The sequence below is a fragment of the Nestor notabilis genome, unplaced genomic scaffold, assembly GCF_000696875.1.
Source record: "Nestor notabilis isolate BGI_N333 unplaced genomic scaffold, ASM69687v1 scaffold15659, whole genome shotgun sequence".
NCBI lineage: Eukaryota > Metazoa > Chordata > Aves > Psittaciformes > Psittacidae > Nestor > Nestor notabilis.
In genome coordinates, this window is record NW_009944197.1 from 1 (window position 1) to 26,801 (window position 26,801).

Genomic DNA, 26,801 nt, shown 5'->3' on the forward strand with positions numbered 1-26,801 from the left:
GAATCCACAATACAACGCTTGAGACAACGCCTGAGACAACGCCTGAGACAACGCCATCGGCAACCTCAGGAAGTGATGGTAAGGAGCAGAAGTGCTCAGTCAGCCCCTTCTGAGGCAGGATTGGAGTGAACCAGTCCCAGGGTGCAATACAGTCTATACCGGATTGGATAAATTTCCCTTATTTTTAAAGTAATAAATTCTGTATACTGCCAAAATAACCAGTTTAAAATTCTTACGTAGTATGTAATTACTTAGTATAGTTGTATTTTAGGAGAAGACTGTACTGTATGAAAAATAAGTTTAAATATTTGTGGGGATTCTAATGTTCTTCTGTTTGCTAAATCTCCTTCTTCTGGTGCATTTGCTATCTCATCTTTCTGAGAGTTTTCTGTTTCTTATTGCTGTGCATGTTTCTAGGCTAGGCTTTCAGGTTGATTTTCAAGGAAAGTTTAACTGGACCCTTTCCTGTAGTGTTACTAATCTTCTAAGACTTTAAGATGACCTGGTTTGGCTCAGGACAGAGGTATGAGCTACAGGATGCTCCACATACAGTTAAGATGCTGCGAGGGTGAAAACAAGAACCTTGCCCTAGTCTTGCGTAGCAATGACTAAGTTGGCACTGGGGGAGAAGAAGAGGTGTGCGGAGCCTGCACAACGTTCTGACAAAGAAAATTTGCAGGAAGAGGGCAAATCAAGTGGAGAGAGAGGTTGCCAGAGAAGAGGTATCACAGGCAGACATGCAGGGTAAATCACTCTGAGCAACAGATTGCAAGAAATGAGGGCAAGGAACTGACTAGAGTGCAGGGCAAGGTAGAAGTGGGTCCAGGAAAGGTTTGGAGGCATCATACCATGCTGTGTTCAGTGGCCTCAGTGTAACAAGACACTAACAGGGCTGACATAATATTTTGCTTTTTCCAGTAACAAACCCAACATTGTCTTCTGCATTAACGCCAGCAAGTAAGTAGAAGGCAGCAATTAGTGCAAATCTGTGAAGTTTAACTGCTGAAGAAGTATAGTATAGTGGCCAGTTAATATAATTAGTCATATGATGACAGTTATAAGCCCTGCAACAAATTTCTTAGCAGCATACTCTGATATCTATTTAGGCATGTATACTATGATAATTAACTTGGGAACTTTCATTTTATTAATGTGTCTGCAGGTAAGGACCCCACCATGACACTGTGTTTTAATAAGGCAAATGCATACCAGCTCAGGATTAAAGACACACACACACTATTGTAGCATGCCTTTTTCTCTTAGTCACTGATTTTGACAATCCTTGATATACTTTTTTGGGGGTTTAGAAGTATTAAGTAGAGTTAAATGGTGAATACTTACTATGACAGATAATGAATTTCAGCCTTACTCTATGTCCTCACGGTGATATCCTGAGAGACTGTGTATGGAAAATGGTTACTAATCAGACATCAAACACGCAAAACATAGCCATGTGCTCTTTAATTGCACCTATACTCTATAAAACATTCCTGGTAGTTTCCTTTAGTGGTAGATATGAACTATTTCATGTATGATCTACTTTGTATATGAACTGGCTACTGCAATTTCATAGAAATCCTGATATTTTTCCTCTTTGTAGCAAGGGACTTCTGCAACCCAGACCCTTGTGGAAAAAAAACGGCTAGATGTGTTGCTTTATATAGCAGTTTTACCTGCCAGTGCCAATATGGATTCTACTATAGCAACGGGAATTGTCATGCAGGTGAGTTGCAGAAGGGCAATCTATATTTGTATTTACTTCACAGATAAATGCTCAGGTGAATTTTATTTCCCATATCCCTTGTTCTCATGTTATAAATGAAAACATAATCAGTCTGGGAAAGTGACTGCTGAATGGTGCCTTGCTTTGCAGACAGCCACCGCTACAATGACCTAGATTGTTATCTCACAAAACAGTAAGAGCCAAAGAGGTTAAAGTGCTAAGAAAAGAAGACAAGTTCTCTGTCAGGGGTGTTGGAGATTAAAATGAGTGAAAAGGAGGGGAAGATGCAAGTGTAAACCTGACATCAACATTAATGGCTAGGATTTAAAAATACCCAAACCCATGAAGACTTCTGAATAAACGGCTTGATTTTCCCTATTGCTAAACACTCATCACAGTCTTGTTGAAATGCATCTCTGCTCTGAGATGCTGCTGAAGGCCAAGTGTGTGAGCAAATAGGGCTTCTTACTTAAGTGCCAGCAAGCAGGATTCTTACAGTGACTTGTGAGCCTAAAGAAGCAGTTAGACACTGAATTACTTTCTCAGATGTGGTGAACCACATGAGCTGCTTAGTGGCTGCATATCATAGAATCATAGAATAGTTAGGGTTGGAAAGGACCTTAAGATCATCTAGTTCCAACCCCCCTGCCATGAGCAGGGACACCACACACTAAACTATGTTGTCCAGCCTGGCCTTAAACTCCTCCAGGGTTGGAGCATTCACAACTTCCTTGGGCAACCTATTCCAGTGCCTCACCAAGTTCTTGATATGGATATTTTCTCACTAAATGCTATAACACCTCAGACTGAGTCTTTTGGTAGCTTCAGACCATGTTTACAGTTTAACATTATTCGTAGTCTGGCCAGTCTGACTGAGCACAGGATCCTCCTTGCTTCCCAGGTAGTCAGAGAACATTTCCCATTGTGGATGAATTGATTGAGCAAACATTTGTCCCCTACTAATTCCTGCACTATAGGAAAAATATCAGTGACTGATTTCTGCATTGTATTTCCCCATGTCTGACAACTGGAGAACTCTAAGGTGAACCCAACTTATTTGGATGCTTTGTAATTAATTAATATTCTCTGTTCTCATTCCAGCGAAAATATTCCCAGGGGTCATTACACTGAAAAAACCTTACAGTAGCAGTGTTCAAATCATAAATTCTCCGGAATATGAAGAAGTGTTCAAAAATATAACAACTTTGGTGAGTAATGATCTTTGAGGATTTTTTCTGTATGTGTAATTCATCCTGAATGTCATGCATACAGAGGGGATACATGCTCCCTTTAGTGTGGAGCCTAGAATTTCTCACTTGAGAAATCTGTTTCAAAGAATGCTTCACGCTATCTTAGACCTATTCACAACAGACTTGAATTTTCCCCTCAGATGAGTACATGCATGGCTTTTGATGAAATGAAGATACCTGAAATAAGTAATATCTGCATTTTAAATGCCACTTCTATTCTGGGAAGTTCGCCATAAATTGCTCTCTATCTTTCATCATTCCCTCTCCAGGAACTATTTTTCTTCTGATCGCAACTGTTTGCTGGAAGCTCAGTAACACTCAGTGGTATGAGTAAAAATGAGCTGCTTTATTTTTTTTTTTTTTTTTTGAAAGAAAGCGGTCATTTCCACACACACAGACTTTTCAGAATGACTGTCCAGCTGTGTCTAAATACCTAAATAATAAACCTTTTCCATAAGCATACCAGTATTAGAATTTTAATGCTATTAGTGAAATAGATATTACAAGTTTTGAGCATTCTATGATTATAGATAAAACCTGGTAATGGATTTCCTGGATAAATTTATACTGCCATGTTGAAACAAATAGATTTATTTATGTCACTTTCTGGAAGTAAGAAAGAAGAGGTATGCAACTCTACCAGACAGCTGACCAAAAAATATTCACCAAATATTGATCAGAATTCATTAAAAAATGGTTATCAAATTCTTCGTGTTATTCTATTGCTTGCTTTGAATGTTTTATGAGAAAGCAACCAAAAATTGTCCTTCCAGAATGTTAAAAAAAATATTCATCAGCTTTTTTGTCCAACATTTTTTCATGACATGGCTACAGAAATTAATTATCTGCAGCACTAGAATAGATATGTAATAATAAGCAAAAGTGAAAACAGCATAGGAAAGAATTTTTTATTTTGTTAAAAAGAAGGATAGTTCAGCTTTCATTTCAGTTGGCTTAGACATCTTACCATTTTCTCACCGTGCCTTCTGCTTGTGTGGCAGTTGGAGGCAGCTGCCACACAAGTTGTTGGGCCAGTTATTCCCTGCTTCACACAGGATGAGGTAGAACAGTGAGTTTTCTACAGACCCCATCCAACCCCCAGTGCTTTCATCAGTGCTGTGTTTCTCCCCTGGTCATGGTCAACCCCTGATGATCCCACTTCACTACATCTTAGGGACACATGCCATCTCTAAGGATGTCTGCTTCTCCCTCTTCCCTTTACTTATTTGTAGGTTAGTATCACAGAGATATCCTTCTAAGTGATGAGTCTGCAAGGAAGTATCTGTAGCTGTCTAGCCAGTCAACTCTAATGCACTGACTGACATCCATTCAGCTCATGTCTCTTCATCCCTCCACTGCTCTCCCATATTTCCTGGTCTGCATCACCACCCCACCGCACCTTTTCTGCAATACTTTGCACAATGGATGTTACAGATCAGCTTGCTTTATTTGTAATGACAGTATCATGTTCTGGATCAAAACTTTACAAATGAAGCCTAAGTGGTTTATGTGATTTTGGTCTATGTTTCTGCTTTAACTCCAATTCTTTTGTTTTTATTTATAGTTTAAGGATATCCTCAAAGATTTAGATGGCTTTGCAGATACTGTCATCGTGCAAATTCAGTAAGTTTGCCAGTTTGTTTTTAGCACAATACGTTTCCTACACAGCCTATTTTAATGTTTCCTACGGAGTGCCCAGTTCAAGAAAGAATATGGGATGAGTTCAGTTCAGTATGCCTCCTGTTCTTTTCATAGTTTTAAAGTTTCTGGGATGCTGGCCCCACTTTTACCCCATGGATTTCCAATATGTCTGTGAAGTGGGCTAGCTGAGACAGCTCTACAGTGGATGTTCCACTTTTAGCACACTGTGGGATATAGCACTGTTCTATAACTAGCATTCCCAGTGATACCTAACATGTCTCTGCAATTGTGACAGTTAAGTGAGGTTCCTATGAACAGGCTCAACCTGGAGTCCCAGTTTAATTGAAGAAAAATCCTCATTATAGAAGGCTGTTGCACCTTATTGTGCATTTGATGCTCTCCAGCTGAACCCAATCCAGCTAGCATCTGCCTACGTTTTGGGATGAAAGAAGCTAGGGGAGAGAAGGAGGTTTGGCAGAAATCTTCTCTTTTCTTTGCATGTAGCTTGCTATCCATGTTGATTATAAAAGACTTTAAAATGGCGCTATCTGTATTTTCAGAGAGACTCAGGAAGAAAGCAGAGCTTCTTCTCAAATGAGTGTAACAGTGACAAACCTGTTTATGGACAGCTCAAATGTAACCAATGAAACAGCTACTGACATAATATCTGCAGTACGTGCTGCAATACAAAATTTGGCCTATGTCTCTGACTACAGAGGTATGTAATTCCTTACAGTGAAGCAAATAAGTAGAAACAGAGGTTCCTGTCTTCAAAGCTGGTTTGAACATTTCAGTGTGCAGCAAAGCTCATCAGGGCATAAGCCTTGTTGATTTTAAGGAGCTGAATGTTCAATCTTAGGTAATTTTGAAGGCTCAGTCATTCAGTGCTGGCCTTTTTTGTTGCCAAGGCTTTCTACTTCCTGCATAAAGAAGAGAAAGAAAATACTTATTCCCAAGTGGCATGTTGATTTTAACCCACTGAGTGTTAAGTGGCTGGATAAAATATATACACATACTGTGCTTCTGAGAATAAGCCAGTATTTTACTGGCAAAATAGTATGAAACTCTCTTTAGACTACTTCTTCCATAATTAACTATGGTAATTGAAGCGAGGCCTCACTGATTAGCTATGGAACTAAGTGATTCATAGGTCCAAACCTGTGAAGTCTTGCATAACTAAAAGTGTAATACTTGGAGAACGATTTTCTAAAAAAAATACAGATTTTTTTTCTCTATTTTTTTTTTAAATATGCTCATATTTTGAAATCAGCTTTTGCAAAAGGCACAGCTAATAATTAAAGAAGTCCATTTCCTGGCTTATAGTCTGACTTTGGTCTCTAAAGGTGACTGTGTCCACCTTAACCATGACATTTCCTGTGTGCTGATCCTAAACATGAGAGGGAAAGAGAAACAAAAAAAAGCACCAGGACACTCACATCCCTCCATTGTATGCCACCCACTGAGGTTTGTAAACCATTCCCATGGGACATGGATCTAAATAGCAACATGTTGGGCAAATAGCATACTAATGTTGATCATGAAATGAGCTGCATGCCCATAAACACTCACATCTATGTAGAACTGCGTGGGATATGGACCTCACAGTTTAGTCATAGAAAAATAAGTGCTGGTTTTTTTTCTGTAGTTGATTTAAGGTAAGTTGGAAAGTCAGAGTTCAGAATATGATCTTACGGGTAGAATTTCCCGCTTAGTGGACTGGGGGATTAGAAGGTTTGGAGGCAGTTGTAGAAGGCTGACAAACAGACCTGTAGAAGGTCAGAAGATGTGATGGAAACAGGACCTTAACTTGTAAAGAGCTAGGGAAAAGAAAGGGCTGGTCCAAATGCCTGCGATACTGATGTTCCAAAAAAAGAACTTACAAGTTGGGATTTTTTCAGCCTTACTAAATAATTGGTTTATGATTTACTGAGAAGGTGCACTCCTTTCTGTGAAATTATATTAGTAGTGCTCAGGTTTGTTTCCTGACTGTTTCTCTTTTAAAGCTACAACGTATTGTGCTGCTTTTAACTGTGATGACCAAACCACAACCTGCAAAGAAGCTGAGTATCCAGAATGTGTATGCAAAAGTGGTTTTACAAAGACAGAATGGGATGAACGTTCTTGTTCAGGTAAGAACCTGGCTACTTTATCTGTCCCTGGAAGGCTGACCTTGTTATTCCCTGTCTCAGTCCCTTTTTGAAAAGGGTGCTATGCAAATGTGCTGACCTTTAAAAATCAGAGAATGTTTGTCTTACTAAGAAAGCCATAGAAACACATTCTCATGTTTCACTTTAAACGCATCCATAATTCTGTTCTAGTAGAATAAAATACTAAAGTCTGATAAAATTATCACTGAAACCAGGGAGTGGGCAACTCATTAAATTCATTCTTAAACTCTTGGTAGGAATTGAAACCTAAATAGGTAAAGGATGGAAAAATGCCCCATTCCTGGCAGTGTTCAAGGCCAGTCTGGACAGAGCTTTGAGCAACCTGGTCTAGTGGAAGGCGTCCCTGCCTGTGGCAGGGGAGTTGGTACTAGATGATCTTTAAGGTCCCTTTCAACCCAAACCATTCTATGAGTTCATGGTTCTATTTAAATTGAATCCTATATTTACAGCCTTCTCTGCCAGGATGCATTTTGGGAATAAATTGTAGATGTTACATGGAGGCAGCTGTGGGGACTCTCACAGAGCTGGAAGTCTCACGATGGACTACATGATCTCTTAAAGCTCTGTCCCTTGTTGATAGTTATAAAATTGAATTATCTGTGTTTAAACAGGTTTTTGTGGGAAGAATGATTTATGTGTATTTTAGGAACTGTTAGTTGTGAGGTTTTATTTGCTTGCTTGTTTGAATCTTCTGATGAGTACTCTGATTATATTTCTACAGACCTGAGATGAACCTTATTTTCTTCTCATGAAAACTAAAATTTTCACACTACAGAAAAGAAGTCTGAGATATAAGATTTCAAGAAAAACAACAAATGTTGTAAACACTCATGGTTAAATCATGAAAGCTGACTACAATAAGGGCCAGTGAGATGTGACCCAGTGTAGGTGTGGCCCTTTGTGGCCCCTAACCTGTCTAAATCTGATCCAGATTTAGGTCAGTTGCAATACAATTCATCTGCTATGAGATCAAACTGCAGGTCATTGATAGCCTATGGATGGAACTGAGCCAGATTTCCATTCTGATGAAGCTGAATGGTTTTAAACAGAGACCATTTACTTTTAATTTTGTGCTTTTGTATTTCAATGTCTGTTCTACACAGGCATAGCCCTAAAAAAACCATCTGGTGCTTTCAAGTGCAACAAAGTTGTGTGTGTTTACACTCGTATTAAAAAATGAAAAAGATGGGGGGGAGGGATTTCTCCAATGTTGATTTTTTGGGGGCTACCTTCAATTTACTCTGTGTCTTTTCCCTCTGAAAATACAGGGTGCAGTGAAAGCTGTTCTTCAGAACACGGCAAGTACTGTGAAATAGTAGGAGCGGTTCCAACATGCAAATGCATGCCTAACTATGAAAACAAGACTGGTAACTGTGTACCGTGAGTAGTCAGCTTTTTCTTGTATTCCCATGTTCTAGGCAAAGGTAGGGGAAAAAAACATCTAACGTGGGGTCACCCTCAATCTTGAAGAACAGGCTGCAGCTATGTGAATCAGAGAGGTACCTTAGCAGGTGGAAAAATGCCCATGATATTACAAGATAGGGAATTTTAACCTCTCAGCATTAGTTGTTGGTGTGCACTCATAATACCTCAGGGGAAATTCAAGGAGATTCAAGGTCATCTGTGAGTCAGTGAAGAGGATAAGTTACTTTACACTTATTTTGAGGGTTGCTCACATAAACATAAACTATTCTGTCATGGTTTAACCCCAGCTGGCAAATATTTAACAATTAAAACAAAATAAAAAAAAAATAATTGTAACAAAAAGGGAGACAACAAAAAGAGAAAGAGAAATAAAACCCAACAAACAACAGTGATACACAATACAATTGCTCACCACCCACTGGGACGTGCTCAGCCTGCCCCTGAGCAATGATGGTCACTTCCAGCCAACTCCCCCCCAGTTTATATACTCAGGATGTGCTGTGGTGTGGAATACCCCGTGTTAGTTTGGGTCAGGTGTCCTGGCTGTGCTCCCTCCTGGCTTCTTGTGCAACTCCTCAACAGCAGAACATGAGAGACTGAAAAGTCCTTGACTTAGGGGCAGCATTACTTAGCAACAGCTAAAACATCGGTGTGTTATCAACATGATTCTCAGGCTAAAGCCACAACACAGCACCGCACCAGCTACTAGGAAGAAAATTAACTCTATCCCACCTGCAATCAGGAGATACTCCTTCAGAGTAACTGAGCCATGGGAACTGGTATGCTGGAGCATTTAGTAAGCAACAGGCATTAAGCAACACCCACTCCAAATCCCTGGAAATTTTCCACTGATATCAAAAGGACCTCTCCTTCCTTGATAACTTTCAGACCTATGTTATTTGGGTTTGGTTTTCTCTCTGCAGGAATTTCTGTCAGCTTAGGATCAGAACAGAGCAGTGTTGTTTGCTGGTGAAGCTGAATAAGTGACTGGTTGTGTTCTGTTCTCATGGACAAGCAGAGGGTCCTTACTTCCCATATCCATTAATTCAGCTCTTTCTGTAGTTATTGTTGCTACACAGTGAATATTTCTTACTGTAAAGTCAATATATTTTAAATATAAGAAACTAGAATGGGAGGAAAATTAAAAGCTGCCAGTCCTTATAGATCTTATGTTGATGCTTTTGTTAAAGACAGTGGGAAGCAATTCCATGTGGCTCAGAGATGTAGGGCTTAGTTCTTTGGAGAAATTAGGTCCTTTTAACATTTTTCAGGCTGAGAATCTGAAACTTTGAGTGTGCGGCTCACCAATCATTCTGAAAGTCTCAGACTGCTTTATTTTAACAGTGAAACTAAAGAATTCAATATAAAGATAGTATTAAAGAGGAAACTTGCAATGAACACAACTTGTGGAGAAATTGCTGATAAAAGGTGGAATTATGCTATTGTTTTGTGATCACAGAATGGTTTGTGTTGGAAGGGGCCTTAAAGGTCATCTGCTTGATGATATTATCTTTCTTTTTTTAACTCTTTTTTCTTTTTTCCGTCATGTAGTTGTCCAGTGGGCTACTCTGGGGACAACTGCGAGAACAGTAAGTACAAGAATTTCTGATTTTTAATTATATCATGGAAAAAAACGTGGTAGTGTTTAATCTGCCTGAGATGTGCTGCAGATGAGGGGTGCCACTAGCCTCTATTAGGGTTGCCACCATGCTGTATTGATAGCTGGAAAATGTTAGAAAAAAATGAGTGAAATTCCACTGTTGCCTGGAAGGACAAATCCTCTTCAGACAGACAGTAGCATTTCCTTTAAGATCTCTGCATTAAGACCAGTCTAACACAGTTTTTAGTCTAACTCAGGTTATTTGACAGAAAAACGTTTAGTCCTCATCTAAAGATATGCAATGCTGAACTCAGCACCACTAATAGATTTGTTTTTCCTGTAATTAATTGCTCCCTCCATTAAAAAGTTCGTGGATTACTCTCATTTGAAACGTTTCTGCTTTAATATTTAGCCACTGGTTCTTGCTTGTGCTTTACCTTGCAAGCACTGCGTAGTATCTAGTACTCTAATTGTAGCCATCTGAAAAAGCTAACCAAATGGACCTTCCAAAGCTTCTTGACTTTTCTGAGTCAGTTTTGCAGGTGATTGGTTGCTTCAACTTCTCCAGTTTCCACTTACACTTTTATTTAGTAATGCATTTTTTTCAGAGAAGATAAACAATTTAAATGACTGAGTGCTGTTTGCTGTTCAGTAAAGGCAAGGAACTAAAGTATAACAAAAAATGCTTTGATTCCTACTGGGTTATAGAAGCCCTGATGTAGCTAGTTTAAGCAATATGAAACATAGAAGAGAAGGCTGCGTGGAGACCTCATAGCAGCCTTCCAATATCTTAAGGGGCCCGACAAGGACACTGGGGAGGGACTCTTCATTAGGGACTCTAGTGGTAGGACAAGGGGTAATGGCTTTAAACTTAAACAGGGGAACTTCAGGTTAGATATAAGGAAGAAGTTCTTTACAGTGAGGGTGCTGAGGCACTGGAACAGGTTGCCCAAGGAAGTCGTGAATGCTCCAACCTTGGAGGTGTTCAAGGCCAGGCTGGACAGAGCCTTGGGCAACATAGTTTAGTGTGTGGTGTCCCTGCTCATGGCAAGGGGGGTTGGAACTAGATGATCTTAAGGTCCTTTCCAACCCTAACTATTCTATGATTCTATGATTCTATATCATATAGTTTAGGAGAGAGAGGAGACATTATTCATGCCTTCTATTGTTTGCATGTGTCTAAACTCAGAACATCTAATACAGTTGAAGGCAGGTTGAAAAACAAATGATTATGGTTCTTCACTTCTCACACCTTCTTTGGCTTTATTTGAGCAAAATGTCTATCTATGTGGCCCTTTGGTGTCTCACACTGTTCTCCATGTTTAACATACCTGCGTCCACAGCTATGAGCTTTTCAAGGGTTTTCTTCTGGTTTTGCTTGATAGGTTGAAGATTAGTGAATGGTAATTGTAGTTGAGCACAGTGAATCTTAACAGGTGTAAATGTTTGGAAGGAAAGACATTTTTTTGTCACATGGAACATATTTTTCTAGTGAAATTTTGGGAATTCTAAGGCCTTTTTCATAAAGCAAATGAAAAAGCTAAATCAGCACAATATCAACACATTGTGAATTTAAAAACAAATTTGAGACAACAAACTTCCTGCCTGCCTGCCTGCTTCCCTCCTTCCTTTCCTTCCTTCCCCCCTCCCTCCCTCTCTTCCTTTCTTCATTCCTCTTTCTCTCATTTCCTCCTTTCCTCCTTCCCTCTCTCCCTTATTTCTTCTATCACCCCACCTCATAGAAAGATGACAGGGAGAAGACTTAATTTTCAATTTTTACCATGAGTTTTCAGTTGATGTTTCTTGTTTGGTTTACTGTTTTGTTTTTCTCTTCCCAGATACAGAACTCATCCTTATAACAGTGGGTACAGTGTTTGGAGCCATAATCCTGAGTTTGCTGATAGCAGTCTCTATTGTTTCAGTAAGGTAAGAGTATTTCTTACAATTGAATAGAAGCTGCTTTGCTGCAAGTTTGTAGAGAACTAAGTCAAAATTTAGAGTGCCGGGGCTGTGAATGTGGTTGCATGCCTAGTTGGGCAGACAAGTCCATTTAAGTCATGTGGCCATTAGAATTTGGTTTTGCCAGTGTGCTCTTCCCAGAAGTGTTTATTTATTTTCTTGCTGTGAATTCAACTATGAAAGCTTCAGCCAAGTCTTCAAAACATACACCTAACCCATTAATCCTGCCGTAGCCAATACTGATACGGCATCTATATAAGACTGAAGAAGTATGTTGATATCAGAAGGCTGTGTGGCCCGAATTCAGACCCTCTGCAGCTTTCCCTGCTAGCATTGCAGCTCAAGGCCTGGCGTGCCCCATTCAGCTCAATACAGGCGACATTTCCAGTCAAAAATCTCTTTAATGCTTGCTATTCCTAGTGTGCTGGCAAATTCCCAATTGCAGTTGCACATCCTCAATTCCCTTCATACAATAAATATAGAAGTACTATATTACATACAATAAATATAGAAATACTCAAGCACTTCCCCAGTGCTGACCAGGTAAAGATGCCTAGAAGACTGGCCATAGTAGCACAGCCTGCCAGCAGGTGAACAAATGTGCATGCTATGTATGGACTTGTGATCACAGACAATTCAAATGCATCACTTGAGTGTCCAGCTTTGGCTGCAGGCATGAGGGCAACTTTTTTTAACTGGGCCTAAGGAATGTCTCATTTCTTCCTCTGAATAGTCAGTTAGAGCTAGGGGTGGTGAAGGAAACTCCTTCACTCGAAGAACTAGTTGAAAAAGGTCGAAGTCCCCCTCTGTCACTCCTAGCAGCTTAGCCCCATCTGTGATAAGAGATGCCAAACTTTGTACTCTATCATTGATAACAAGGGTTTTGCAATAGGAATGCTAGAAAAATACGTTGCATGTTTCACAACAGGACTGAGCATTTAAATTAAGGTGGGAGTGGACAACTCAATAAGTTAGATTTATTATTAAGTAAGGCATCCTAAAAGGTCTTAAAACCTCCTTTGTTCTTTCATTTCTTCTGAAGAAACAAACACAGGCAAGATCCAGAGCAGAAAAGACTGATAAAGACAGGATATTCCAACTCAAATACCTACGCTGATAGACAGAACACGATGTTCCCCAGAGTCCAGACCACTTCCGGCCACGTGAACCCAGGGTATCAGCCAAACAACCCATACGAGAAGCATTCCACAAACAAAGGTCAATTTCCTGAGAGAGATTATGATGATTTGGTAAGTGTTTGACACAAGTCTACAGGAATTGCATTCCTGAACTGTAGCACTGTGGGCTACAGACATGTTTGGGGCCTAAACTCCACTCTGTCCCTCCTCTTTTGAACTAGAAGACCAAAATGGTACAAAGGCACCTAAACAACTGTAGCTGCAGCTGAAAAAAAAATCCCTTAATAGAGAGATCAGCACTCATCTTATGAAGACCTTTCTAAAGCCCTTGAGTCTCAGAAGCAGTATGTGACGAGCAAGGGTTTAAGCAACAGTTTGGCTACCCAGTGGTCGGTTGTGTTGTAGGACATCTGTCTGCATTGACTGAACACATCCTTTAGCACAGGTGCACATGCAAGCATCACAGCCTGTTTCAACCTGTGCTTCTTTTAAGCCAGTTGTAGTGTCAATAGGTGCTGCAGTGGCCCTTTTGGTTGCAGTCTCATGCAAGATTCACAGTCAGCTTAAGTTGGCAGAGGTGCCCAGAGATGGGGTATTCTCCCACCTGCTCTGCCACTGCTGAGTTCACAGCAAGAACCTCTACAGTTGCTACAGCATTGCAAAGGGCTAAAGTGCTGTGAAAAAGCTAGCACAGATTTTGCACTGATACAGCCTGGGGAAGCCTGTTCAGCAGAGGCGTGTCATTAGCTGGACGGTGTGTTCTGAAAATACTTGCCTGTTTTATCCATGAACTCTGCAAGGGAGCTGCAGAGGGAGCGGGGGCTTGAGCAGTGCTAAGCTGTGATATGATTGATTTGCTGGGTTCTACATGTGCCGACTAAATGGGAAAAACATTGTCCATTCAAATCTTATTTAAATGGCATTTTAATTCCACTTCTATGGTGGAAAAATCTACCCCTGTTTAGTGAAGAAAAACTGTCTAATTGTAATACATTTTTTGCAGAATTGAGGCCTAAACTGTAATAGAGACCACACAGAAACCTGATGTTTAAAAAAAACTCCAGCTTTTAAAAAGCTGCCAATTAAGAGAAGAAAAACATCTGTTTAGTTAGTTGATAAGTTTCACATGGATTTCATCATTTCTAACTTTCCAAAGATGTCAACTTTTCACTGATGAAAATCTGCCTGTTTGGTGTTCCTTGAGAGCTGGAGTGTCATAGACAGAGGGCTATCATATGCAGTGTGCTACATGCTGAACTATTCTGAGAAAGGAGCTCTCTGACCCAGAATTACTCTTTATTTCTTTCTTTTCTTGTCCAAATTCTTTTTAGTATGAAGCATCACAGGGACATGGTGGCTTTAGGATGCAGAGCAAATATTAAGCAACCAGTGTGGTAGAAGGATGGATGACCACCACAGCAATTGGTCAGACCAAATTGTTTCACAGCCTCTCACCAATGCAGCTACTTCAGCAGAAGAGACAACAAAATCCATAGCCCCAGCTTCTATGAAGATTTTCTAAAGGAAGACCCCTGCTTGAAAGAGGTCATGGACAACTCTGAAATAAGAGAAAAGTGAAGCAGAGGGTAGGAGGAAGACAACGACTTTCAAAAGACAGGCTCCAATGAACACTGGAATTCTTTGAGGCCAGTACAATGGCAAGAAAGTGAGTGTAGACAAGATACCAGGGGTTTAACCTGCTGTTTTTCAGTTCTGGAAGATGGTCCATGCAATATGTGTGATGCTGAAAAATGCCATCACCCTGACCTTTGCTTGTATTTGTGCTCACTCCATTTCAGGTAGAGGCTTTGGGTAGATCAAAACTGTTCTTCATGAGAACCTAACCTTTTTCTCTACACTGTATCAGATGCAGTCTTTTCCCCCTCCTCAAACCCCTAAAATTTCCTATCTGAAAGCATTCTGTTCAGATCTCTGCTGACATGTGTTGTGAGAGACATTGGTACTTGTCTGATCTTTTACGCAGCCTTCCTTCCCAATACAATGACAAGAAACAATACATTCAGACAAACACTATTGTTCTCCATCTTGCACAACCACATTGATTTTACATTCTCAGTTCCTGTGGAAAGCGTTAGCATTTTTTTCTCTTACACTCTTTGTGTTTTCAGTCGAAGATTTTAAGTTTATGGGTTTTTTGGGTTTTGTTTTGGTTTTTTTTCTAATTTCTTAGAAACTCTCAATAAATCTGTAAGAGAATACACATTTTACTATATTTACTGAGTATGCATTATCCACTGACTAGCATTAACATTTCCATGTACATATGTATTATATATATGCACAAATATCTACATATATTTAAAGGTTAAACTCATTTACGGCATCACTTAATTCCATGTTATATTTTGTGTTTTGTTTTTTTAGCTTTTCCTATAAAAACTTTTCCTATTAAACACTATTGTTTCACAGAACCAAGGCTTTCTTATATTGCTGCCCAGTGGTGTAAGTGGGTTTTTTTACAAATCCAGAGACTATTTTATGTTAAAACTTGTGAAGAGTTTAGATGCAAGTGTGCGCAGATCAGTTTCATCAGCACACAGCTTTCACTCAGAGGTTCTAATCAGAAATATTGTTAAATATTAATGAAGTTAAAGTGTTCATTGTTTTAAGGCTGGCACCAATTTTCCACAATTGCTTTTGGTGGGAACTGGGTAGTTAGTGCAACTGGGTCAGCTTTAAAAATGCCGGCCAAGCTGCTTTCTGTGATGGCAGCTTTGTGTATATGCGTCTGTTAATGTCACACAGCTAAAAAGGATGTGTTTTCAGCTTAAATGACAAGTTTGGAGGCCCATGGTAAAGAACACTGTGTGTGGCTAAAGAGGTTACCAGGATGTGCATGCAGATGGGTTGTTCCTGTCCTCTCGGTAACTAAAACCAGCTCCCATTCACCAGCTATGCAGTTGAAAACTGAGAACTAACCAGTCCTGATCTTTTTTACATGGCTTCTCTAGCAAAAGAAGGTAGACCCTGCTCTCTCCGAACTGCCTGCAGCAAGCAGTAGTTCAGAAGTCGCCTGGTGAGAAAAGGTGCAGCTTTATTTCTGTTATTTTCCTAAGTTTTCACTGTTTCTTTCTTCCAGCTGAAAAATGGGTAGGATACAGGCAGAACAAATAGCAAAAAATGTCATGAAGCTCAGTGTAGCCTTACTTGATTCAGCCAGCTGCTTTTGCTTAGATACCTGCTCCTCCTCTGCTTAGTACGGCAGACTGAAACTCAGGGTTACATGGAGTCTAATACGTTTTTTCTTTATCAAGAGAAAGCCCACATGTCATGGTCTTTCATGGAAGTAAATCGCCTGGTTCTATCAGCTTAGTGCAGAGGATCCTTAAAATACATGTAACAGTACTCTGCTGCAGAGGACCATGAAAAGATTTTTAAGTGTTATCTCTTACTCTTCTGCAAACCAATAGGGGTCGGAAGTACAGCTGAAAGCTCAACAGTAAACGAAACTTTAATGCAGCAAAACTTTATTGAGGATATGATACCTAGATATTTGCTGTCACTGGTAATAAAAGGAGCAAAAATAATCAGGTGCTTGTGTCATTTGATTGCATAGGAATTTTCATTGCTCTAGCTCAAAGCTAACTTCTGCAAGTGCAATCAGTTCTCATTTAGCCTGTGCTTGGGAGGGGCTATCAGATCCTACTGTAACCCTATTACTCTGGCATTTCAAAGGCAGCTACAGCTATTTTATCTGGACTGGAATTCCATGCTGAAAAAGCAGACTCTCAGATATTTCTCCTCTGTTTGGCTATCAGCAACACGTAATTCTTTTGGGAAATGTGATCATGGAAAATAAGTCTTTGTGGTGTTTGACTGCTGCCATTCGGCTCGTGCTTTCTTTCAGCTGCCCATCCTCCAAAATCCAGAGAAAGGGGAGCTGAATGCTACCCTCAGTAACACTTGTCAGTCTGAGAGAGGAGATGCATGCAGGCAGGGCAAGAGGCTTCAGAGAACTGCCAAAACTCATTTCATATCTTGAGATCTCCCATCCGTCTTCTCCCCAGAGACACAGGATGACCCGCAAAGGAAGTGGGAAGATGGTGGTGCCACTCTAGTCTGCCACTTACTATTATCCTAGTCCAAAAGTTGCACAGGAGATTGTAATTGCTTTGTACATATGCACGGGGATGTACTAAGTAGCACTAACTGAGCTGGGACAGAGATTTGTATAGTTACAACACATACTTGTATGGGTGTATTGGGATTACTTACTTCCCATGCCTTTGGATACACCTGAGCATACTCAAGTGATGCAGGGTGAAAGAGGAAGGGTATGGTGCTGTGGATGGTGGTGGGATAAGAGCCTGGGTCTGGACAGCTGCCTTAGAGGAGCTGTGCCACAGTAACATGACAAGATGGTGGGGTAAAGATGGGCTCAATCAGGCCTGATGGATCTTGTGCTGCTTGCACTGCTTATGCCTGAAACCAGCTCAAAAACTCTGCAACCACACACTCCCCAGCAAAGCCCAGCATCCAAACTCGCATGTGAAAGACAGCAACTTTCTGGCCTGAAAGCAGGAAGCATTTTGCATTTTTCTGATTACCTGCTGGTGAAAACCACCCCTTGTTTCCATTATGAGACTGTTTATACATAGATTCTGCATGTGATGTGCCAGGCTGGAGGTATAAATAAGTAAGAGCAATGAAGGTAAGATACCGTTTTCAAGGTGAAAGAGCACTTCTTCCAATCCAAGGAACATGGGCAAGGGAAAAGAAGTCTCTCCTCTAGCAAGAAGTGCTCCCCTCCTCTCTAGGAATGGCTTCTCCAACAGAAACCATGGGTACAGAGAGCTTTTAGGGAATCTCAGGTGAAGGCTGATGCAGGCAGATGCCCCAGTGAACATCATCATCCCTAGGGTTTTGGGGAGACCACCTTGGCTTCATCCCAGGCTCAGGAGGGTGGCTGGACCCTGGCACAACCCAGAAACAGAGGATCCTGCTTGAAATCTGAGGGTTGTTACCCAGGGCCAACAAGCACAGAAAGGCAAACAAGGCAAGCCTAACACTGCCTCATTCATCTGCTAGTCCTGTGGAGGAGGACTGTCGTTTGCCAAGTTTGACAACTGCGAAGTCATCAGTTGCTATTTTTCCCCAATTTTTCACCCTTCATCCTTTTTTTTTTAGCCCATTAATGCTCTCTGTTTCAAAGCCTTATGCCTGGTGTTTGCAGATGGAGCAGCTTTCGCTTCTTGAGGGTTCCCAGGAGGATTAAATTGATTTCTCTCAGGTTTTGGAGTGGGAGCTGAAGATACTGATTTTTGCAGAAACTAGAAAAAAATCCCTAAACCCAAGCCTAAAAGCCCAAAGTGGTCTAAGAACATGGAAACCCATAAAACACGTGAGCTCACAGCACAACAGGAAATAAAAGGAGCTAAAAGAAAAATCAGTAAATTGCCTTGCAAAGGATGCTCTAACTGCTGATAGAAGGCTCTTTAAATATATCAAAGCCACAAAGGCAGCTTAGGAAATTGGTGGGAATGCTGACGACAACGGTATAAAAGGGGCAGATGGGGATAATGAAGATGTAGCAGAAAAGCTCAGTGATTTGTCTGCAGCTGAAGCTGTCGAGGAGCTTCCCACATCTGTGACACTCTGCAGTGGATCAGCTAGGGAAGCCAGAGAAATCTAAAGTAAAAAGTTAACATGGAGTAAAGAGGTAGCGGAAGTAAAGGAAAGGAAGTGGAGTAACTAGGTAACAGGTGATAAAAGGTCAAATAGATAAAGTAGCTGTTAATAAGTGACCAGGACCAGGTGGTGCTGACCCAGGGAACCCAGAGGAGCAGCACAGACGAGTGGCACAGGGGTTTGCCCTACCCACCTGTGCTCCCAGGCACAGCTAGCTCACCAAACCCCATAGACTCACTGGGATGTGCTGAGACATCATTGATGGGTTTCTGAGCCTTTGACTCAGGGTGGCAACCAAACACCCACCATGCCCATTTGGTGGTGTGCAGAGCTGAAGGAGGTTGGTGTAATGCAGACACTAAAAAAAATACAGGTGCAGGTGGTAAACTTTGTGCCACCAGGGTTGCGGATGCTGTATCTGCATGTTCGGAAAGAGATTAGGCACATTCTAGGTTGCAAATGCATGACAGAGGTGTAGCCTCTAACAATAGGATGAGAAAGTGGGGTGCTGGAGGAAGGGGCTGTAGAAGGAGCCAGGCCCCCAAGATAGCCCCTCCTGTTGCAGCCTCTGCAGCAGAACCTGGGGCTGGAGGGACAGCCTGGGCCAGGGGAACATTTGTCACTTTCTGAACTCACGACTTGCCTTATTCAGCGGCAGCACAGCCTGAAAGGTGATGCCTGGAATGTGAGTACATAGTGCGTTTTGTGCGCCCTAATTATGCCCAGGCTGTTCATAAACTGTGGAGAGGCAGGGTCAGGTGCTGTACACCAGGCTTTTTACTATTTATATAAAAACAGCCTCATAAAAGAAACAAGGGAAAAAAATTGCAAGCAGATAACTCAAAAAAAATGCAAAAAGCTTACGGTTTTTGAGCTGGAAAGGTGTTGCCTTCACACACAAGCTCCAAAAAGCAACCTCTGGAAAGCAAAGTCTATTCCTCTCTTAACCACGAAAAGTAAACCCACATCAACAGCTCCCAACCTCCCTCTCCTGGTGGAAGCAAAACAGCTTGCAAAGGAGCTGTGCCTCACTTGCGTCTCTCTGCCCCAGTCCCCAGTCAGTGTCCCCAGGCTCCTGGGGTGACCCCCCCGTCACCTGCCAAGATGGGCAACATCAAGGGGAGCAGAGAGAAAATCTCTGCCCAGTTGCTGACCCGAACACTGCAGACATTTCCCAGGGGAGCTGGGAGACTTTCAAGGCCCGAAAGGCGGAAAAGGGAAAATAGAGCACTGACAGGAATAAGTACTTTTGCCCATGACTCCAGAGAGGGCTGTGGCGGGACCAGCATTGCTCTGGGGGGCATCTTTGGCCACTGAGCATTTTCTTCCTTTTTTTTTTTTTTCATATAGCCTATTCTGAAACTAATCAACCTGGTAGCACCCCGAGGGACATTCTTCCCAGCTGGTTTCCCAGTTTGGTTATTGCTTTGGCAGTACATTTTCTAAAGTGACATTAACAGCTTCCGAGAGTAATATCTGTCATGTCTCAGTGCGGTGGGAAGGGTAAGGAAAGCTCTCAGCCTCCCTGAGGTGGCTCCCCTATACCCTCGTGGGTGTCCTTGCTGCCTGCCCTGTGCCTGCTGACGAGCCTGGTTAAACATTAGGGAATTTCTGCCTCTCCTTTCGTCATGGATATCCGGATGTAGCTGGAGAAAGAAAGCCTGCTGCATAAATGAGACCAGAAAAATGGCTTTCTCTGAAGTCTTTTCTTCATAGAGAACCTTTTGTGGTAAATCAGCCAGAAATTATAAAAAATGTTTTGTATCTGGGACAGTCAACAAATTCAAGAGGTTATTATAGTGCTAGGGTACCTAATTCCCTCTCAAGCAGAGGAATGTTTAAATTGGTGGGAATCAGGGGTCAAGTCCAGGCAGGTATTTTGGTGTCTAACTTGTACCGACATTAATAGGAATAGGGGTCCTTGGAGAGGAATTGTGGAGCTGTGCCTATATATCATTCCTATAAACGAAACAGGGCTTGTGTTGCACATGTGTAACAGTACGTTATTGTTCTTCGCAAAGCAAGGTCTTTCCCTGTAGACTTTTCATAATTTCTTAACTGCTTTGTCCTTCCCAGGTTGGTGTGAACAGATTCTGCAGCAAGCTCGTGCTGGGCAGAAACCGTCCACCAGAAAAATAAGCAAAAAACCGGAGTCCAGTGATTTATTTCAAGTAGTGATTAAATAGCCAAGTGTCAGCTGAGATTTGAAAAAGCTGCATGGGGCAGAGGCCCAAACCGCATAGATACAGGGTGAATTTCTGGGAAAACCATTCATACCTCCAGAGCCCTCTGCTCACTCAGGTACCTGGCACCTCTGTCCAGGGGGAATTTTTCCAGAGATCTGAGTGAAGCCAAGCCTAGCTGGCTCTACCTGCTGACATATTAAATCGTATTTAATGATGTTTCCCTCACATGCATGCACACAAAGGGGACCTTTGGGCTTTCCATTTATGAGAAACCCTCTGCTAGGTGCACCCAGTAAATACTGCTGGCTTTTGTGGCTCTCCCTGAGTACTAATGAAAATGGGTCCAGTTTATTTGAGGTAAGTTCACAGAATCAGAATAGTTTGGGTTGGAAGGGACCTTCAAAAGTCATCTAGTCCAACCCCCCTGCAATGAGCAGAGACATCCTCAACTAGATCAGGTTTATCAGAACCACCGCCAGCCTGGCCTTGAATGTCTCCAGGGATGGTGCATCCATCACCTCTCTGGACAACCTGTTCTAGTGTTTTACCTAGATCAATTTTTTACCACTGTTTTATCACCCTTTGTAAAATTTTTTTCTCCACATACAGCCTGAATCTCCCCTCTTGTTTTTTAAAACCATCACCCCTCATCCTAGCGCAACAGGCCCTGCTAAAAAGTATCTCCCCAGATGTGCAGGAAGAGAGGATAAGTCTCAATACACCATGCAAGGCTGTAGGGACGGACCTTCAGGCTGTCAAACCCGCCTCCCGCTCCCTTCTCTCTGCGATTTGGCAAAGTCCCTGGCCACAAGATGGAGCTGGCTCTTCGCTGCTGCAGGAAAAGCCACACGGAAGGCAAAACGCTTCAATGAGCACATTTTAGTTGGGGTTAACCATTAACAGAGACCACAGCCAGCTTTCCAGTGAGCTGCTAATTTTTAACCCTCTCCTGTGTCACAGCTTGGTGCATCCTCATGCCTGTCCATCTGATGGCATGCTCCTTAACTCCAGGGATTGGGGCATATTTTTAGAAGTGGTTTATGGCTGGAGATGTCCATCACCCATTTCAGTTCAGTATGTCAGTGAGCCCCTCCTGAAAACAGACATTCAGGCAGCTAAATGGCCATCAGCCTGTACTGGGAGCTGTAGGAACACTAAAACTTGCGAGGCTTGGGCTGGCTTCACCATCACTGTTTGCAAGACTCGAGTTTACGCACCTTAGAGGCATGAGGAAAATCTCCCGCATGTACTTCCCTCACTTTCCAGCCCAGCAGCTCCAGGCATGGACTTGCACAGAGATTTATACCGAACTCTGCGTTTTTTCATGTAGGAGAGAGACAAGACTTGGCAAGACAACTTTAGGTGCCATTCTCTGCTTTCCAGCAGATCAGGAGTCAGATCGTTGCTCTTGAATAGCTGAAACAGAGCCCTCAGATGGTAAACACAGATATTTTTATATCTATTTTTGTAGCAGGCAGCCACAACACGAACTGCCTCTTTAGCCGGAGGATAGCACGTAAGAAAGAACGATATTCATGATTGCCATTTTTTGGCATGTGATAGTTGCCTCTTACTGATGAGAATTTTTTGTGGATTGTAATTTTTCGTAGTTTTCATGGAAAAATCAAGAGACAAAAATTCTCCATGGCTGTGAAAACCCCAGCTGCCAGGTCTGTGGGCTGGTATGAAGGGGGAAGGCAGCATGAGGATAGCAAAGCCGCACAGTGCCCATAGTGTGTGTCTCTGCTCCCACTTGCCATCGTAGTGAAGCCAAAAGGATCCGGCGAATAGCATGGTAAGGAACTGGAAAGGAAGAGAAAGCGCTTTCCTAATGCACCAACTGTAACATGGTGGAGGTCCCCAAGGTTCAAACAAGTTTGCCTTTTGTTTTATATCCCTTATCCTATGTCCCAGCTTGGTCCTAGCTTCCCCAACTCCTTTTTATTAAAACCATAAATCAGCCCAGCTTCATCATCATAAAATCTAGGTTCTAGTTTTGGTTATCTTTTTTTTTGTATGGAGAGCTGCTTGGACCAAAGGACGGAGGGGCATTCAGTATGCGCTGCACGCCAGTGGTGCCTGAGGCCAGGCTGCGTCTGGATTACTCTTCCAGCCATCACCGGCTTCACTGTGACTTCTGGAAATGGGTAATCTTAGCTGGTCTTTCCGGCACACTAGAGAGCTGTGTCTGAGATCCTTTGGCTACTGAACTGACTGCAGATATGGTGGTTGAATGAGTTATACCCAATAATGAAGTTATAATGAGTTATAACCAGTCAGAAGATATCTCTTCCAGCTGGAGATGCTAGTAAGTAGCAACCCTAATGTGACAGAGTCTAGAAATGGGAGAAAGTTGGAGATGTCCCAGGATTTTACTGCAGGATCAAGTCATTATTTTGTGAAACATTAAGGCAGAGGTGGTGTGTCACCCTGAAACAGGCTGGGGCCCTGGGACTGGCATTTTGATTAGACTGCTGCAGAAAAAGGAGTCATCATTGGAGATTTAGAACCTCTTCTAGTGCCATGGCAGACATCTAGACATGACTCAGATGCTTTTATCCACCCTTCCTGCCACAAGGAAGATATGATAATGAAAGCCTATCTTTAAACCACCCAAAGTATCACTGATAAAGCATTTTGTTTGTTTTGACTTACAATAAAAGAGCCAAAGAAACATCTTTGAAAATCTTTGAAAATTGTAAGAAAATCTTACAATTGCACCGCTTCCAAATGCATACCTAGGTCAGGCGCACTGGGTTTATGCTCTGCTTTGGCCATAGCTATAAAAGGCAAGTGATAAGAAAGCAAGCACAAATATCAGGCCTTTCCAGCCCAGGGGTTTTCCTCTCCCTGTTCCAGCAGAACTGTGCAATGACACTCAAAACCAAAGTCCAAGGGTCTCTGTGGCACCAAAATAATTAAAGGAATCTGAGAGACCTTAGTACCATGCAGAATGGCATTCTGTAGACAGGAGAAATGCCAGTCAAGAGAGAAAAGACATGGGCAGTACTGATGGCTGTTCCTGGAGATCAAGAGTGACTTCGTTGCAGGTCATCCTTTCACAATCCCCAGGAGATAGAGATCTTCTTTAGGTTCCCCTCCCAAAATCATGCTGCTGCCTCAAACTCATCTTCTGGTGGTTTCTATGATCCCTTTGTATTTAATAATCTTGTTAAGACACAGGCAATAAAAGGTTTTGGGGTTTTTTTCCAGTCCCTTATTCAGCACAAGGGAATCTCAGGAGGAAGATGAAAGGTTTATCTGGTTTCATACATGGGCGCAATCTTCTTTTTGGGCATCTACTGCCACCTCATCCCCAACTCCAAAAAACCAGCCAGCACATGCCGTTCCAGAGCCCTTGTCAACGGCAAGCAGGAAAGATTTACATAAACAGCCTCTCTGGAGACCTCATTTCAGGCCATACAATACCTCTGGTGATGCTTCATCTCTTGGTCCCTGGCTAACCTCAGGGACACAAGACTGCCTGCTTGCTCTGGACCTGAGCTGCCCACCCCATGGTGGGCATTCCCCATGCTCAGCCACCACAGAATCTCCCTCTTGAGGTTACAGCTGCTTGCTTGGTCATTGTACCCCTTTTGCTGCTGCATGTGGGGGCAACAGCACGGTGCTGGCTTCAGAAAAGGGCATTAACATTGTCCTTACTGGGGAAGCTGCAGCACTTCCTCCCCTGAAGCTCTGGAGAGTCTTTCCCTGTAAAGCCCTAGCCCACACTGTGGTCTGTTGGTCAGCAGTGGTCTACTGGGATGAGATAAATGGCCTGTGAATCTGTGGGACCTTCACAAGGGTTTGGCTTGAAAACTACGATCATAAGAGTACCTGACTGATAGCAGATATTGAGCAATGACAGTGGCCTGTGGCTCAAAAACTGTGTAGTAGCAGCTCCTGACCTCCTCCTCTCAGGGGTTTCTCTTGGGGGCTGTGGGGTGAGGCCAGCTGGTGTTCCAAATACTTGCAGCGGTGCCGTGGGCAACCATGGAAAGCAAGGGTGGGTGCTCAACCTCATCTGAGCCCAGCTAAATATAACCGGTGACTGGTGAGCTCCTACTCCTCGCCTGGCTCTAGTCCTGCTCCAGTACATTCCTTCTGAAAGTCATCCCCCTCTTCCTCAAATCCTCTTCTCTGCTACTCTAGCTGAGATGCCACAGCCAAATTTCACGAGGTGGCTTTCTTCCCTCCAAGTAGTTTCTTCCTCCCATGCCCCTGCTTTTCCTTTCTCCCCCATATTCACTCATTTCTTGCCCCAGTGCATCTGTTCCTTCCCCCAGCACTCTCCAGGCAGCATGGCAGGACAAAGGGATGAGGGATGAGGAATGAGAGGTGGGACAAGGGATGAGGGTCTCCCTGCTCCTACCACCAGGGTGATTAAAGCTCTCATACACAAGTCATCTATGTATGTTTTTAGTGCAATGTGTCCCTGCCAATGGCAGGGGGGTTGGAACTAGATGATCTTAAGGTCCTTTCCAACCCTAACTATTCTATGCTTCTATGTTGTGTCTCAGGTTACTTGGTCATGTCCAGAAGATCTGAGAAGGGATTTCTAGGTCTACATGAGGCTACTCTGATCATTAAGGTTTACATCAGGTACTTTATTTCATGCAAACGCAGGATCTGCATTTCATTTTCTTTCTTTTCACAGAAATATTAAAAATACACCACAGAAGAACAACCTGCTTTGAAGTCCCTGCACACCATATCTTGCATTTCCAGGTCAGGCACAACCCGAGCAGTATTAATTTTATTATTAATAAAGGGTGATGGAATGCACCTTATTGTGCTCTTGGGATAAGAGAGCTGATGCTGTCCCTTTCGCCATGCACAGCCAACATCTTGAGGGCAGCTCGCAGGTCACAGCCTGGCCCATGCACCAAGTATCTACCACAGCAGCAGTTTTGGTGAGGTGTTTAGTAATATTTTTGTTTGGTTGCAAGCAGTATGGTTGCAATGCTCCTACAGCCACAGGAGGAGTCACTCTGATTCAGCAGAACCCTGTCAGTTAAAATGTTACAACTTTTGTAGGCAGGTACTTCCTAAGACAACAAATAGTTACTTTAAACCCAAACTGGTATCTCCCAGGGGTATGGAGAGTCTGAAATCAGCGAAGTTTATGAAAGCAGCATTCGAAGTAGTGGAAATAAGAGAAAGTTTTGGCAGGTGGCATTACAGTTAATCATTTTTTCTGACAAGGGCAAAGCAACACATTGGATTGAGGGCATGTGTTTTAAGCAAAATCTAACAGTGAGATCTAGTGGACATTATGCTAAAGTGGCATGAACGTCTGCAGGCCACGGGTCGTTAACCGTTACTATAAATTGCCTTTAAAATCAGTGATCAGGTCTACAGTTGATTTATGATTTCTTTTAAAAACAGAAAGGAAAGCTCCCAACCACCCCAAACGCGGTCATGAATCTGCCGTTTCCTTTAGATCGGTAGTGCTGACGTCCCATCCCACCAGGGGCAGGCGATGAGTGTGTGGGAAATGCCAAAAAGCCGGCAGGCAGGGCAGCGCTGCCTAGATGCCCTTGCTTCGAGAGCCCTTTAACAGATGGCCTCAGCTTGTTTGCACAGAGAAAATCCCTGAAGCAGGAAAATGCCATCTAAGAGCAGCCACTGACCCGCGGGGAAATCGGTGCAAGCCCTGCTGTGAGCCAGGAGGGGAAGACGCATGTTTTTGGTGTGCCTCTGGATACCTACGCATGCGTGTCATGTGTGTGTCCATGTGCACGTCTGCCTGTAAATACGTGTTTGAGTGTACCCTGTATGTGCACCTCTGTGCGTGTGTCTGTGAAAGGTATACACGTGTGTGTGCACATGTGCAGGCATCTGCGGGCAGGTCCACGCATGCATGTGTGTGTGTATGCAGGCGGGTGTATGCATCTATGTGCGTGGAATGTGCATGCACGTATGTATGTGATGCGGGCACACACGTACGCGTGCGACTGTGTGTGCAGATGCAGTTTGTGTGTGTGCCCGTCCCTGTGCACACTCATCCACACGTGTGCGTTGACCCGGCCGTGCCGCGCTCCGCGGGACGGGGTTACGC

At 42.7% G+C, this 26,801-nt stretch overlaps 1 protein-coding gene across 1 annotated transcript; it reads left to right on the forward strand.

Moving 5' to 3' along the window:
* Window positions 1-604: 604 nt before the first annotated feature.
* Window positions 605-14,287, forward strand: MUC13 (mucin 13, cell surface associated). Its single transcript, XM_010022321.1, has 11 exons — window positions 605-722; window positions 1,601-1,723; window positions 2,825-2,931; window positions 4,538-4,596; window positions 5,244-5,332; window positions 6,618-6,743; window positions 8,051-8,162; window positions 9,759-9,796; window positions 11,646-11,733; window positions 12,809-13,016; window positions 14,237-14,287. The coding sequence occupies exons 1-11, from the start codon at window positions 605-607 to the stop codon at window positions 14,285-14,287; spliced, it is 1,119 nt and encodes a 372-aa protein (XP_010020623.1).
* Window positions 14,288-26,801: the final 12,514 nt, after the last annotated feature.